Source organism: Heterodontus francisci, chromosome 18 (assembly GCF_036365525.1).
Source record: "Heterodontus francisci isolate sHetFra1 chromosome 18, sHetFra1.hap1, whole genome shotgun sequence".
Taxonomy (NCBI): Eukaryota; Metazoa; Chordata; class Chondrichthyes; order Heterodontiformes; family Heterodontidae; genus Heterodontus; species Heterodontus francisci.
In genome coordinates, this window is record NC_090388.1 from 33,326,742 (window position 1) to 33,342,363 (window position 15,622).

General features: G+C 43.3%; 1 protein-coding gene across 3 annotated transcripts in view; it reads left to right on the top strand.

Annotated features, from left to right (window-relative positions):
- Window positions 1-263: 263 nt before the first annotated feature.
- The window catches only part of tspan12 (tetraspanin 12), a 42,107-nt gene continuing 26,748 nt past the window's right edge, over window positions 264-15,622 (top strand). Inside the window, exons 1-4 of one of the 3 annotated variants that reach the window (XM_068051225.1) lie at window positions 264-340; window positions 3,107-3,237; window positions 5,156-5,238; window positions 9,723-9,858. In XM_068051225.1, the coding sequence (XP_067907326.1) occupies window positions 3,172-3,237; window positions 5,156-5,238; window positions 9,723-9,858 (285 nt within the window). In that variant the 5' untranslated portion in view covers window positions 264-340; window positions 3,107-3,171. The other 2 variants (XM_068051226.1, XM_068051224.1) reach the window with 2 other exon arrangements.

The following is a 15,622-nucleotide window of genomic DNA, read 5'->3' on the forward strand; positions in this document are numbered from 1 at the left end:
AAAATGAAGAGACCAATGTGAATAATGGAGAATATTAGGTTGACATTCTGGCATTTTTCTGGGCAACTCTTGTGAATAATGGTGCATCGATGTAAATTTTTCCCTAAAACGTTGAGATTGCTTGTTTGGAGACCAGTGGATGGCAGAACCTGTCAGACCCTGATGCAGGTCAACACTGCAACAGCGGATGGAGACCGTGGGACTTTAAGACCTGGCGTTAGCCCCTCGGGTGGGTGGAGCTCAGGACAGCTCGCATGCGCAGCGTGAGGGCATTCCTGCTGTCAAAGTGCTCGGGAATTGTGGAGAGATTGTGTGGAACCTGGGAACCGCTCTTGCACAGGTATTTACTCAGAAAGCAAAAAGTCCAAGCATTGGGGTCGAAAAGAAAAAGCTGCTGGGAGCTCCCAGCCTAAGTATAACATCGCGCTGCAATTTTGCTCTTTAGGCACAGGAGAGTCCGCTTGTTACACTCACTTTCCACATCCAGTAAGTTCGAATTTTGAGCTTTTCGCAGTTTTTTGTTTTACAACGTGCAATGATCAATTGGGAAGATTTGTCTTTAGTATATATATTTTTTTAAATTGGTGACTGAGAGTTTGTGCCTGTGACATTGTGAGTTTCTACCTGCTTTTGACACAGTTGATTACACTATCCTCCTCCAACGCCTCTCTACCGTCACCCAGCTGGGTGTGATTGCACCAGCCTGGTTCCATTCTTATCTATTTAATTGTAGCTAGAGAATTGCCATCAATGCCTTCTCTTCCCATTGCTGTACTGTTACCTCTCGTCTCCCCCAAGGATTTATCCTTCGACCCATCCTATTTCTCATCTACATGCTGCCCTCAATTTCCACATGTGTGCGGAGGACTCCCAGCTCTACCTCACTACCACCTCTCCCGACTCCTCCACTGCCTTGAAATTGTCAGATTGCTTGTCCAATGTCCAGTACTGCATGAGCAGAAATTTCCTCTAGTTAAATATTTGGGAAGACTGAAGCCATTGTCTTCAGTCCCTGCCACAAACTCCATTCCCTTGCCATCAATTCCAGCCCTCTCCTTGGCCACTGTCTGAGGCTGAACCAGAGTGTTTGCAACCTTGGTGTTATATTTGATCCTGAGATGAGTTTTCAACCACAAAACTGTGCTGTCACTAAGACTGCCTCTTTTCACCTCCATGACACCACCCGTCACCAACCCTGCCTCAGCTTTTCTGCTGCTGAAACCCTCATTCATGCCTTTGTTACCTCCAGATTTGCCTTTCTAATGCACTCCTAGCCGGCCTCCCACATTCTACCCTTCATGGGCAGTGGTTAGCACTGCAGCCTCACAGCTCTAGCGACCCGGGTTCAATTCTGGGTACTGCCTGTGTGGAGTTTGCAAGTTCTCCCTGTGTCTGCGTGGGTTTCCTCTGGGTGCTCCGGTTTCCTCCCACAGCCAAAAGACTTGCAAGTTGATAGGTAAATTGGCCATTATAAATTGCCCCTAGTATAGGTAGGTGGTAGGGGAATATAGGGACAGGTGAAGATGTGGTAGGAATATGGGATTAGTGTAGGATTAGTATAAATGGGTGGTTAATGGTCGGCACAGACTCGGTGCCTGTTTCAGTGCTGTATCTCTAAATCTAAATCTAAATAAAATTGGGGTCACCCAAAACTCTGCTGCCTGTTTCCTAACTTGCACCAAATATTTCCATTCGTCACCCCTGTGCTTGCTGACTTACACTAACTGCCGGTTAAACAATGACTCTATTTTAAAATTCTCATCCTTGTTTTCAAATCCATCCATGGCATGGACCCTCCCTATCTCAGTAATCTCCTCCAGCCCTTCAATCCTCTGTGATGTCTGTGCTGCTCTAAATCTGGCCTCTTGAGCATCCCCAATTTTAATTGCTCCACCGATGGTGGCCGTGCCTTCAGCTGCCAAAGCCCTAAGCTCTGAAATTCCCTCCTAACATTCGAAGCCTCTCTACCTCACTTCCTTCCTTTAAGACCCTCATTCAAACATATCTCTTTGACTAATCTTATGGTCATCTGCCCTAGCGTCCCCTCATGTGGCTCGGTGTCATATTTTGTTTGATAATACCTCTGTGAAGCACCTTGGGCCATTTTATTACATTAAAGGTGCTATATAAATACATTTTTGTTGTAGTCTTGTGAGTTGTGCCTGTAGTATTGCGAGTTTGTACCTATGATGTTGTGAGTTGTACCTGTAGTCTTGCGAGTTTGCCCCTGTGATATTGCGAGTTTGAGCCTTTGGCACTGTGGGTCGGTACCTGTGGCAGTATGAGTTTGTACTTCTGCTATTGATTAAATACAACGCAGCAAACAGTCAGGTGTTTTCTGCTTTCTGCATCCCAATGGATAGTTCGGTCGTGAGGCATGGACCTGGTAAATAAGTAACGCGCCTTTGGGAGGAGTGTTGCTGAGATTATTCATTACCAAACATTCCGGGTTAAGGGTTAATTACCCTGACATTTACGGAGCAACAGGATGACTCAACCAACGACAACGTTTCTTTTTTATCTGGAAAGTTAGCAGAGAATTTTAGGCATTTGGAATTAGATAATTGTGAGCATAATGATATGGCTCAGCAGAAATGCGATGGAGATGTGAAACGGAAGAAAACTGAAGCAAACTGGTCAGTTTCCAACTTTATTTTTAAATGTATCGGTGTCTCTATTAACTAAGAAAAGCCCTTGATGATTTTCAGTTATATTGACAGTTTATTAGTTTACATATGACATGAAACTTCAAAGGCAGCGAATATTCGAAATAAAATGACGATGGTTTCTTGGTTGTTAATCAGGTGTCACTAGTTTAGAATCTTTTGTACTGTAGAGGGTGAGTTGAACAAAAGTAACAAACTTGTGTCTAACTGTAACTCAACGTGTAAAACGAGGGTGACCCTTGCTTTAACTGTAACCCGAACTTTGAAACACCTCAAAGTTTTTTTTAACTATAACTAAGCCTAAAACAGGAATAACTTCTTTCATAAAGCGGAATAGCATTTCTAACTTGTAAAATTATTATAGAAACGACCACATAAATACTAATGTTCGAACTATCAGCGAAGTGTTATCGTCCGTTTTACTTTTGACTCTTTTTAAGGTGACGGGGGGGATGATCTGGTTGTGAAACAGAATGATGGGGTCAACCCTTGAGCTTCTTTCAGAATGGCCAGAGAAGATTCCGTTAAATGTCTGCGCTGCTCGCTTTATGCTTTGAATTTTCTTTTCTGGGTGAGTACGATTACGAAAAAACAGATTCCTCTACTTCTGCTGACAGCTCACAGACAGTCATTAATGTGCTCTGCAAGCTTTGGGGCGCTGATAACTTAGATCGTCTCTGGAAAACTGAGTAAATATTGGTAAAATTACAACACTGCTCCTACAATCTTTTCCAGCATTATTGAACTAATCGATTTTTACTTGAACTTTGGATGTTCTGAGGGAAAGGTTTGTTTTTGATAGTCTTAGTTAGCTCTTGATAGATAGTCCATCAATGTGCTTAGACAGAATGCTCCAGTTGTTATTTACATTATGGTTAATTTTTGCAGTATCCTAATACCATTGGTCAATCATTCTTCATAAGATTTTGTGTAATCTGGAATACAATCCAAAACTAGTGTTCAGATCAGAGTAACTTTTACCAGTTGTACTAAAAAGTACAGCTGAAAATTCTGACAATAAGGCTTTAATTCACTAAATTTGAGTTGATTGGACCAGCTATGTTTCTGAAGGGTATTGAGACAACGCCATCAAGACAATATTTTCATAATTTGGTGAAGATTCTCAAGATTATGAATAAGAAAGTAAAGAAATTTTGGGGTTGGGTTTTGCAATATATGTCAACAATTTCATAACTGCATCACACTGTAAAAAATTATACTTTTTATTGGGCATGAGTATATTTGTTAGTCATCTGCAATCTGAGAATAGATGCCTTTAAGGGGAAACTAGATAAACACAGTAGGGAGAAAGGAATAGAAGGTTATGCTGAAAGGGTTAGATGAAGCAGGAGGAAGCTTTTCTGGAGCATAAACACTGCATGAACCATTTGGGCCGAATGGCCTGTTTCTGAACTGTACATTCCATGCAATTCTGTGTAGCTGAACAGAATTTTTTCTTATGCCTTTTTATATATAGAAAGCCATAAAAATGAATTGAGAATGCAGTTACGTATTTTAAATAGAAATATAATAGGAAAGTAACTTTTATAATCTTTCTGAAATATAGGGCTGAATATTACTAGCCCTTTGGGGACAGGCTGGGTGGTGGCAAGGCTGGCAAAATGGCATGGGAAAGCATCAGGTGGCGTGCCCGCCTCTTGCTGCTGCCATGTCATTTTGCCAGTGGTGGGAAAGGTGGGAAAGGTGGCAGATGGCCTGCCCACCCAGAGCCCAACTGAGCCACTGAAGTGGCCAATTAAGGCTCTTTTTCCGCCTCTGCTGCTGGGGGCCCGCCACCATGTGGGGAGGCCATTAGATAAATCCTGGAGGGCTCAGAGTGGGCTCTGGTGTGGGGGGGGGGCCTCCTTTTTGGGCACCCTGTTCCCATTGGGGGCCCCCTGGCATCAGTGGCTGCCAATGTGGCAATGGCACCGCCTGTCCTCCGCGACCCCCTGATACTCACCAGGGCCCGCCTGACTGGTTTCGGTGCCCACCAGACCACATTTAGCTGACTTTGAGGGTGCACATCCATCAAAGTGCCTCATCTTCTAGCAGTGTGATGCAGCACCAGCAGTGGCGCATTTTCCATATCGCAACAGCGACTACTTAAAAAAAGATATTTCATTAGCTATAAAGCATCTGATGGTTGTGAATGGTGCTATATAAATACAAGTCTTTCTTTTCTTTATAACTTTGCCCACATCCGATCCTAACTGCAAAATAATATAACACAATTTTCAGAAGCTTAATTTGTTTAAGAAGATGAATAAAATCAATCTCTAGATATTACAATGAAATACACTCATTGTTTTTTTTTTAAAAAGCACTGAACTACAGTACTGGTACTTAAATCTGCATATTTGTAAAACATTTGTGGCTGAAAGCTGATAACAGTAATAATGGGAAACCAGTTGAGCAAAAAGGAATTACTGCACAGTTTCAAATATTTGCCTACAGAATAGTAAATAAAAGACATACATATTTTACAGCTGATGTCAGTCTGTGTTCTGGGTGTGTCTGCATGGATGAGAGATTACCTGAATAATGTACTTCTATTAACAACAGAAACCAGGTATGTATGAACTAAGTACTGGATAAATTCCTTATGTGCAGTTATTTATTGAGTCTGTCAAACATGAATTATAATTAGATATTTAAAATGTGGTAGATGCCGTATAGAAACGACTTCTGATAAGAGCAGCTTCTGCATCATATCTAATCCTTGTCAATGATTTCCTTTCACAACCATTGATATTTAAAATCTAGACTTCCAACTTGTAGTTTTATGGTAATTTGAGTAGGTTTCCTGCCCATGATCGTTAGTTCAGATGCTTTTGTTAATAGTTGACCATCAAGTTGAATCCTTCCGTGCAAGTAAACATCTTCAAAACATCACATTGCTTTTTGCTATTAAGGTAAGTAGCAGATGGTTTTGAGACGAGTTTCATTGCCAATTTTATTATCTTTTTGAGGTGCTGTTTGAAAATGTAAAATGTTCATAATTACGATTGATGGCTTGACTCACAGCAACTGATGATATATCATTATAACTTGATACCAACATATTCTTTTGAAAACGTTAAACTTGGTTCTAAACATGGTATTCCATGATGCTAACAGAGAATAAGATCTAAGCTGTTGCAGGTTTGGAGCTTATTTTGTTTAAAAAAAGATCCTACGCAGTTTTGGGAAATAATTTTCAGAAAGTTTTTGGGCAATTTGTACTGTGTGTTTCTGCATTGCAAATCATGTTTTGAAGTTGAAATGCAAAACTTTCTGGTTTGTGTCAAGAGTTCAGCATCAAACATTCATTAATGGTCTCCAATCACACCTGAAGCAAAAATATAACTTGCATCCTGCATCCAGTATTTCAGGTGTGGTTAGATAGCCTTAGGGAAAATCTTTGCAAATTGCACTTTATGCAATTCATATTATAATTTATAGCTACTAACTCAAAGGCACAGCTTTTGGCAGCTAACAAGGTAGCTTTGGTGATGGCTGTCGGCTATTCGCCACTGGCAGGAACAAGCATCATAGTTGAAGCAAACATGAGTTTTGAACCTGAAGAGGAGAACAACATTTGTTTTTTTCTTTTTTAAAAATGTATTTTCTATCCCTCTTTAGGTCTCCCTATACTGTATACCACGCCTGGTGCAGGAGTAGTTGTCCAGCTCCCTGGTCACTGTCATGACTACTCTTGAGCTGACATTTATGGGGCAGTCTGGAGTGGCATAGCTCCAGATTTCTTCCTGTAGCTGAGGGTTAGGTACTTAGCCTGTGCTCAGTGATCTGAGACTGCGCAGATGAGATTAGGGCAGAGGAGAAATATATAGAACTTTTTAAAAGTATGCAGCTGAATCATTGCCACAATTACCCCCTTTACAATGAGATTAGTTTTTAAAGACATTTGAAAAAAGAACACTGTGTGTTAATTGTATATTGTGTTCAATTGTTTACAGGTGCTGGGCATTAACTGAGCCCCTATAAATAGGTACAGACTAAAACTGTAGTTGTTGGGTTAAGAACTGTATGCTTGTAATGCGTAGCTCTGTAAATATAAAAATGTGTAAAGATTGGCTTCAGTTCTATCCTTCTGGAATAGAACATTCTGGACAATCAGATATTTTTGTTTGCTGTTGACATTGGCCACCAGTGCTTAATATGACATATATTTTTGTTGGTATAAATTGAAAATAAGAATACTCATCAAGTAGGGCAACTTCATTATTTCAATGCAGAATTGTGAAATAAGAACTATTATTAACATTGACATATTTCTGTGTTCTCTATTCAATCTCAATGAATTTTTCTTTTGCTTAAACTGCTGGTTGCATCACCGGGGTATTAGCCGAATACTCTCTTCTAAGCCACCAGAAATCAGTCAGGATAGCAACTGAAATGGGAGTGGAAGAGTAATTGGGAAAATGAGGCCTACCACCAGATCCCCACCCCAACCTTGATTTGCTTCCTGTTAGGGCCATCCTTAGTTTCCCTTCCCCATTTACCACATATAAATGTCACAAGCACGTAAGGGCAGATCCCAGGTTCCCAGCAGATTTCCTTCCTATTTGCCATTCCCCAGAAGAAAGGTGGTATTTGCCCCAGGGTAGTGGTGGGAAGACCCCAGTTTCTGTTAATCGAAGGGGAGGTCCGAGTAGAGACCTCGTCTCCCTTCAGTTTGGCCCCAACACTTATCTTTCTTAGTCTCTGCTTCAGTCTACAAGGAAGGGAGTTTTTTTGATTTTTGGATCTTCTGCCTTTTTAAGGTCCTCATCTGGGATTTTCCAATCTCGTAGTGTTGGGTTTCCTCTTAGCGGTAGGAATCCCGCTGAGAGTCCATCTGGGATCAGGGCCGAGTTGGAAGAGTGTGAGGAAGTTCTAACCTGTCACTACTCCGCTCCCAAAAGGAAAGCCAAGCCTATTGAGTCCAATAATGAGAGAATTAAATGAACATTATTTAGAAACACATACAATGAGCCAATGGCAATAATCCCTCTTTTAATGTGCAGTAGTTCAATTCTCAGTTTGTACTGAGCAGTCGCACAGGTGCTACAATTGACTGCAAAATCTCTGATTTAGGGAGGGGAAAATTGTTTGTGGATCCCACTCCTGACTGATATACAGTGCCCCTTGCGGATGTGTGTGTGTGTGTATATGTGTGAACCATGGATGAGGATGGCTTTAGAGCCAACTGTGGTAAAGCCTGGCTCGGGTATAAAATTAAAACCCGACCTGGGCCTGACCCGACAACAGCCAACCCGAGCCCGAGTCCTTTAATTTTTTTGAATGCCCGCCAGACCTGAACCCGAAACATGTATTCGGGTTTGTTTAGTTTTAGTTTAGAGATACAGCACTGAAACAGGCCCTTCGGCCCACCGAGTCTGTGCCGACCATCAACCACCCATTTATACTAATCCTACACTAATCCCAGGTTCCCTACCACATCCCCACCTGTCCCTATATTTCCTAACCACCTACCTATACTAGGGGCAATTTATCATGGCCAATTTACCTATCAACCTGCAAGTCTTTTGGCTTGTGGGAGGAAACCGGAGCACCCGGAGAAAACCCACGCAGACACAGGGAGAACTTGCAAACTCCACACAGGCAGTACCCAGAATTGAACCCGGGTCGCTGGAGCTGTGAGGCTGCGGTGCTAACCACTGCGCCACTGTGCCGTGTTTGGTCGGGTAGCTAAACTTTAGACCAGTGATCGAGTACAGGTGCCAGTTGCTGATGTACCCGTGTTCAATTAACATCATAAAGTTTAAAAAAAAACAAACACTGATTTCAAACAGGCAAAGGCACCGCAACCCTGAGCACTTGTGGGAAAAAAAGTATCCACTTCAGGAAATCATGCAATGGAGCAAACAAGCTTCTGATGTCATTAACAAAAAAAAACTGCGCAGAGAACTCAGGTTGGGAGGTTTAATCTCCCTATTTCAGGATAATTTTAAATCCTTGGATCAAGTATAGATTAAAGCAAGAGCTCAGTTGATGTTTCTGTACTTACTGCAGTTATTGGTATCTTCCCCGGGCTTATCAGTTTTTGCCGGACTTGATAGGCTTCAGAGTGTAAGGGGTTGGGTTAATTTCATGCGGTGCTTTATGTCGGAACTTGTAGCTGTTTCTTTCCCCTCCTTTCCCCTCTCCATCCCACTCTTCTCACCTCTGATTTCTGATCCCGTCCTGATCTCTGCCCATGTCCAGCCCGACCCGACCTGAGCCCGAATTTTGGACCCGGAAGAGAGACCCGACCCGACACATGTCATCCGGTCCCGTCGGGTTTGGGTCGGGTTGCCGTGCTTTAAATTGTGGTGCCCTTCACAGTGAAGTGCCAGCTGACACTCACTATTTAGACTTGGAGATTAAAAATAGCCACTTGCACATGGTACCAAGATGCACCAAGAGCCATTGGAATTGTAAACCACCAAGAAGTCAATACCTTCAAATGGAGGAGAAAGGAAGGACTGAAAATTAGCAGAAAAACGAGGAAGAAAATAAATATATCGTTGGAATGAGAGAGGTAGTTGAGACTCGACTTTATAAACCTGAAAAATATAAAACAAAATACATTAATATTGGCCATATCAATGAAAGCCAAAATAAGAACCATTGGCCTAATGCCAGTTCCACCCCCAGTCCTAGTGCATTTCCAAAATGCTGGAATTCAATATTAAATTACATTAGTTTGCTAGCCCATCTGAAGAGTGTCTTCATTCCTCTCGCATGTAAAATTTTGCTGTATTTCTCCAAGCTTTATACCATTACATAGCATGCCGTTGAATGGAAACCGTGTCAAGAACATGCCAACACTTCAACAAACTTGTATAAATAAGATTGTGGTTACAGAATATTACATTGTGTAATAATCAGCTACTTTTCATTATTTTTGTGAGGCTTATTCTATAATTGTTGATCATTGGAAATGCAAAACACCAAAGCAGCCCTGTGTAGATATTAGTACAGAAACTATTGTTTTCATTATTACTGATTTTTTAAATTAATGTAATGTCTTTTGGATACCATTAACTCAGATTTAATGTTCTTTTGCAGGCTGGAAGAAGCATTCATTCTAACATATTTTCCGGTGATCCACCCTGTAATGATTGCTGTGTGCTGTTTTTTAATAATAGTTGGAATGTTAGGCTGCTGTGGAACAGTAAAGGGAAATCCCCTGCTTCTTGCTTGGGTATGTATGCTTTCAGTAAAGAATACTCTGCAACTTAGTTAAGTGAATTCTCAAATGCCTCATGCCTGAAATATTGGGCTGAATTTTCCCTGCAGGCTTGGAGATGGTGGGGCTGGAGGGGGGTGTGGGTTAATAGTGGGGAGCCATGTGGGGACGGCTCGCTGATGCATTCCCAACACTGGGGAACTTTCCCGGGGCGGCCACCAAGGCGGGTAACCAATTAACATAATTAAGGCCCCAATTAGGGGTGATTTTGCAGCCTTGCCAGCATTCTGCTGTGTGCGGAGACTGCCAGCTCAATGGCAGGCTGGGGGGCCATCAGAGCCAACGGCTCCATGTCCCAATGACGGGGCAGTGGGTGAGAAACAATTCCATCGGAGGGGTTTCTCCTCCATTCCAAGGGGCCGAGCAGCTTCACCCCTCTGAAATTTTCATTTAAATTTATGCTTCCATGTTGAGGCACCCTCGTGGTTTCTGATCTGCCTCAGCAGCGCCCACCTCTCCCAGTGGGGCTGCCGAGGTTCCAGAGCTATCAGTCCTCTGATTGGGCCAACAACATCAGGAGCCCTCCCACCATCCTTAATAAGGTGGCAATTACAGAGGTGGCCAATTAGGAGTCTGCCTCCAGAAAGATTTTGACGCCGGTTTCACTGCCAGCAAGTGCAGGCTTGGGACCCCCATTTGATCCCAAATTTGGGCTCCTGAAGCCCACGGATATATTTCCGACAATTATCTTAACTTTTAGTATTTGATACACAGTTTTTGTAGCATAATTAATAGCCCAGATTTTGCTGGAGCAGGGCATCTTGTGGCATGCCTGTTAAGTTAGACTTGTTTACTCACGCTTAGAGTTTAAAACATTTTGCCCACAAAGTTTCTGGAAATGTGAGCTGATAATGGCCCAGAAGGGGCAACCGGGCACCTGGGACCTTGGTGAACAACAGGACACACAGCATATTTCCTTAAACCATGAGGTTTACAGGATTGAGAGATAAACAAAGGAAGGACTGAGAAGAAGGGTGAAATAGAGTGGGTGAATTCAGGGACATAAAGACAAATAAAGAGAGGGAAAGAAAGACTGGATTAATAGAGAGAGAATAACTAGACAAATGAAAAATAAGAAAAAAATGACATTTAAAGTTTACATATTTCAAAAATCTTCAACAATTCTCTACCTGAAGGAATGAGACTCCACACATATAATTGTTCACTTTTTGGGCAAGAGAGGTTGACTGGCAGTCATTAACAATTATCACATAGTTAAAATGGAACGCATGTATTAATAACTTAACTTTCTCAAATTCAATGGGCATTGGATGTACAAATGCAGCAGCTTCACGGAATTCACGGAGAGGTTGATAGTGAGTTGCCATTTTCACAAAGCTAAAGGTGGAGTTGTGCCATTCGTCCAGCAACTAGTGGTGATTCACAAGTCATGGGGTATCTCTTCCTCACCACAAATTGCTGGACAATTTGCATATGAATAACACCGTGCATCATTCAGATTTCAGCAAAATCTGGCCCAATGCCTTTTTAGTTTAATAGATTTAATATATTTTCCTTTGTGAATGAACTTGCATTGGTTGGGAATTAAGAGCAACAAATGCTGATTTACGTATGAAGGTAATACTCAGTCATAAGTAGTACTACAAAGGTGAAAGAATCCCTGACTAATTGCTCCATAAATAGTTTGCAAATTCTTTGGCACTAGGATCATCTTCATGACTCTTCCACGACTTGGATATTTCCCTTATGTCTTGATAACCAAAACTGAACAGGGTAGTTTTTCCACCATTTTAAGTACTTGAGATGGGGTCTGACCAGGGCACTACAGTTTTAGCATGATTTATTTTCAGCTGGCTAAGCAAAATAACTATGCATTTTGTTTTCTTTGCTCTTTACTGCTGCTGTACAGTAATTTGACATGTAAATGCAAAATCCACTTCAGACCTCTTCCCACTTCACACTTAGCTATTTCTGCAGTATTCATGTCATACTTTTGGCATCCATTTCTTCACGAATCTGCTAGCGTCCTGTGTGTGGGGAGTGTATACTAAATAGTCCAGGCAATAGGATGTAGACCTACTGGTCTCCCTGTTGGTAGGACTGCTGCAATACAAAAGCACTTTCAGTTGTTCAGTATCAGAATACCAGAGAATATGGAATGATTAAGCCTCTCAGTTTAAAGAAAAATCATACTTAAGGGACAAACTAACCTTTGCATGATCTGAATATGAGAGATAAAGCTAATCAGTGACATAATCGTATAGATAATTGAACAATACAAACAAAAATTCACCAAAATGAACTAACCTTGTACAAAAAAAGGCGACTGACACTTTGGGCAGGATTTTCCCCGTGGGCTTTGCAATCCCACCGAAAGGCTGAAATGTGGGTCAGAAACCTGCACCATGGTGATTTTCCTTGGGGCAGCCAATTAATGGCCAGAGGGCAGGCTTTCAAAGCTGGAGGACCAATCAAAGGCCTTCCAACTTGAAAGGAGCAGCTAGCTGTGATGGCAGGTAAGTAAGGGAGAGGATGCTTCAAAATGGAGGTGCCCTCTCTCCAACCTTTTTAAAGTTTAAATTAAAAAATAGGTTTTGCAGCCAAGCCACCACTATGGCGGTGGGATGGGGGTGGTGAGGTGGGAGGGGTGGTGTTGCAGCAGGAGCCTGTGGCTGCTGTTGCACCCAGGCAAGCAGGGAAGGCCACTAAGCCTGCCTGGAGCACTGGCCTCCTAGCCTGCCGTCGGGAGGCCGCCTCCAGGCACCTAAACTAGACTGCAACACCTCCGGGATCTGGAGGCCAACTGGAAAATCCCATTCGGTCTCCTTTAATTGACCTTATGTAGCCCTTGATGAGCTGTGTCAGTTACCTGCTGCGTCCATGCAGGTAGCCCTACCGTGCCCCCTCATCCTGCCTCCGCAAAAATGGCCCAAGGGTGGGATGGTGCTGGGGAGCGGGATGGAGCCAGGGAACTGGCACGCTGGCCATGGGGGCTATTTTTAGCGCCTGCCCGCCTCCAATCCTGGCCCCAGTGGGGGCTAAAAATCAAACCTTTTATCTGAGTTGTATTCGCCATTTTAGAAGTGAAAGCTAATTTAAGCATTTAGGTTCAAGCACTATTGCGAGCTCAGTTTTGTGTCAAGGTTGCACGTTGTTAGTTACAGGTACCAATATGTGAGAAATGCTTAGATGCCCTTCATACAGTGAAATAACTTTAAAGTTTTAGGTTTATGTAAGGGGTGAGTTGATATGGATGATAATGTGTCTTTGCAGGAAACAAACAGATTGCTTGGCCTTTTTGACTTATTGTGCACTTTTTACTAAAGTGAAGTAATGCCTAATTTGGTTTCATTTGGAATGAACAGATTTGATGTAAACGAGTTAAATGAGCTGCTCTGTGGCTTATTTTTACAGCTTGGTGGGTTGCACATCTTTAGAATTGCTGCCTGTATATTAGTATACCAAAGAAATGTTACACTAATATAAAACGTTGTCATGTTGAGATAAGGTTATTTGCAAAATCTAACTAGCCTGCCATTTTAGATTCATTTTAGTTCTCATGCTCAGCATGATAGAGCCACCTTCAAATGGCTCAGAACGCATACTGTCCATCCGACTGCTCACCGCCTCTGGTCCAGTACACCTACTCAGCATCTATGCTCCACCACTCTGCTCCCCACCTGAAGTTAAAGACCAGTTCTACGAGGAACTCCATAATAGCATCCCCAATACCGAACATCTGTTCCTGCTGGGGGACTTTAATGCCAGGGTTGGGGCCGACCATGACTCATGGCCCTCCTGCGCTGTGGCATTGGAAGGATGAATGAGAATGGACAGAGACTGCTTGAGTTGTGTACCTGTCACAACCTCTGCATCACCAACTCGTTCTTTCACACTAAACCCTGTCACCAGGTTTCTTAGAGGCACCCAAGATCACGTCGTTGGCACCAGCTGGACCTCATCGTCACAAGGCGAGCCTCCTTAAACAGCATTCAAATCATACGCAGCTTCCACAGTGCGGACTGCGACACCGACCACTCCCTGGTGTGCAGCAAGGTTACACTCAAACCAAAGAAGCTACATCATTCCAAGCAGAAGGGCTGCCCGCGCATCAACACTAGCAGAATTACTTATCCACAGCTGTTACAAAAATTTCTAAATTCACTTGAAAAAGCCCTTCAAAACACTCCCACAGGGGATGCAGAGACCAAGTGGGCCCACGTCAGAGACGCCATCTATGACTCAGCTATGACCACCTATGGCAAACGTGTGAAGCAGAATGCAGACTGGTTTCAATCTCACTTTGAAGAGCTGGAACCTGTCAGAGCCGCTAAGCGCCTTGCACTGCTGAACTACAAGAATGCCCCCAGCGAGTTAACATCCGTAGCACTTAAAGCAGCCAGACGCACTGCGCAAATGACTACTGGCAACACCTACGCAGTCATATTCAGCTGGCCTCTGACACCGGAAATATCAGAGGAATGTATGATGGCATTAAGAGAGCTTTTGGGCCAACCATCAAGAAGATCGCCCCCCTCAAATCTAAATCAGGGGACACAATCACTGACCAACGCAAGCAAATGGATTGCTGGGTTGAGCACTACCTGGAACTGTACTCCAGGGAAAATGTTGTCACTGAGACCGCCCTCAATGCAGTCCAGTCTCTGCCAATCATGGATGAGCTGGATGTACAGCCAACAAAATCGGAACTCAGTGATGCCATTGATTCTCTAGCCAACGGAAAAGCCCCTGGAAAGGATGGCATTACCCCTGAAATCATCAAGAGTGCCAAGCCTGCTATACTTTCAGCACTGTATGAACTGCTTTGCCTGTGCTGGGACGAGGGAACAGTACCACAGGACATGCGCGATGCCAATATCATCACCCTCTATAAAAACAAAGGTGACCGCGGTGACTGCAACAACTACCGTGGAATCTCCCTGCTCAGCATAGTGGGGAAAGTCTTCGCTCGAGTCGCTTTAAACAGGCACCAGAAGCTGGCTGAGTATGTCTACCCTGAGGCACAGTGTGGCTTTCGAGCAGAGAGATCCACCATTGACATGCTGTTCTCCCTTCGTCAGCTACAGGAGATATGCCACGAACAACAGATGCCCCTCTACGTTGCTTTCGTTGATCTCACCAAAGCCTTTGACCTTGTCAGCAGACGTAGTCCCTTCAGACGACTAGCAAAGATCGGATGTCTACCAAAGCTACTAAGTATCATCACCTCATTCCATGACAATATGAAAGGCACAATTCAGCATAGTGGCGCCTCATCAGACCTCTTTCCTATCCTGAGTGGCATGAAACAGGGCTGTGTTCTCGCACCCACACTGTTTGGGATCTTCTTCTCCCTGCTGCTGTCACATACGTTCAAGTCTTCAGAAGAAGGAATTTTCCTTCACACAAGCTCAGGTGGCAGGTTGTTCAACCTTGCCCGTCTAAGAGCGAAGACCAAAGTACGGAAGGTCCTCATCAGGGAACTCCTCTTTGCTGACAATACTGCATTAACATCTCACACTGAAGAGTGTCTGCAGTGTCTCATCGACAAGTTTGGGTTGCCTGCAACAAATTTGGCCTTACCATCAGCCTCAAGAAAATGAACATCATGGGACAGGACGTCAGAAATGCTCCATCCACCAAAATCGGCGACCACGCTCTGGAAGTGGTTCAAGAGTTCACCTACCGAGGCTCAACTGTCACCAGTAACCGGTCTCTCGACGCAGAAATCAACAAGCGCATGGGAAAGGCTTCCACT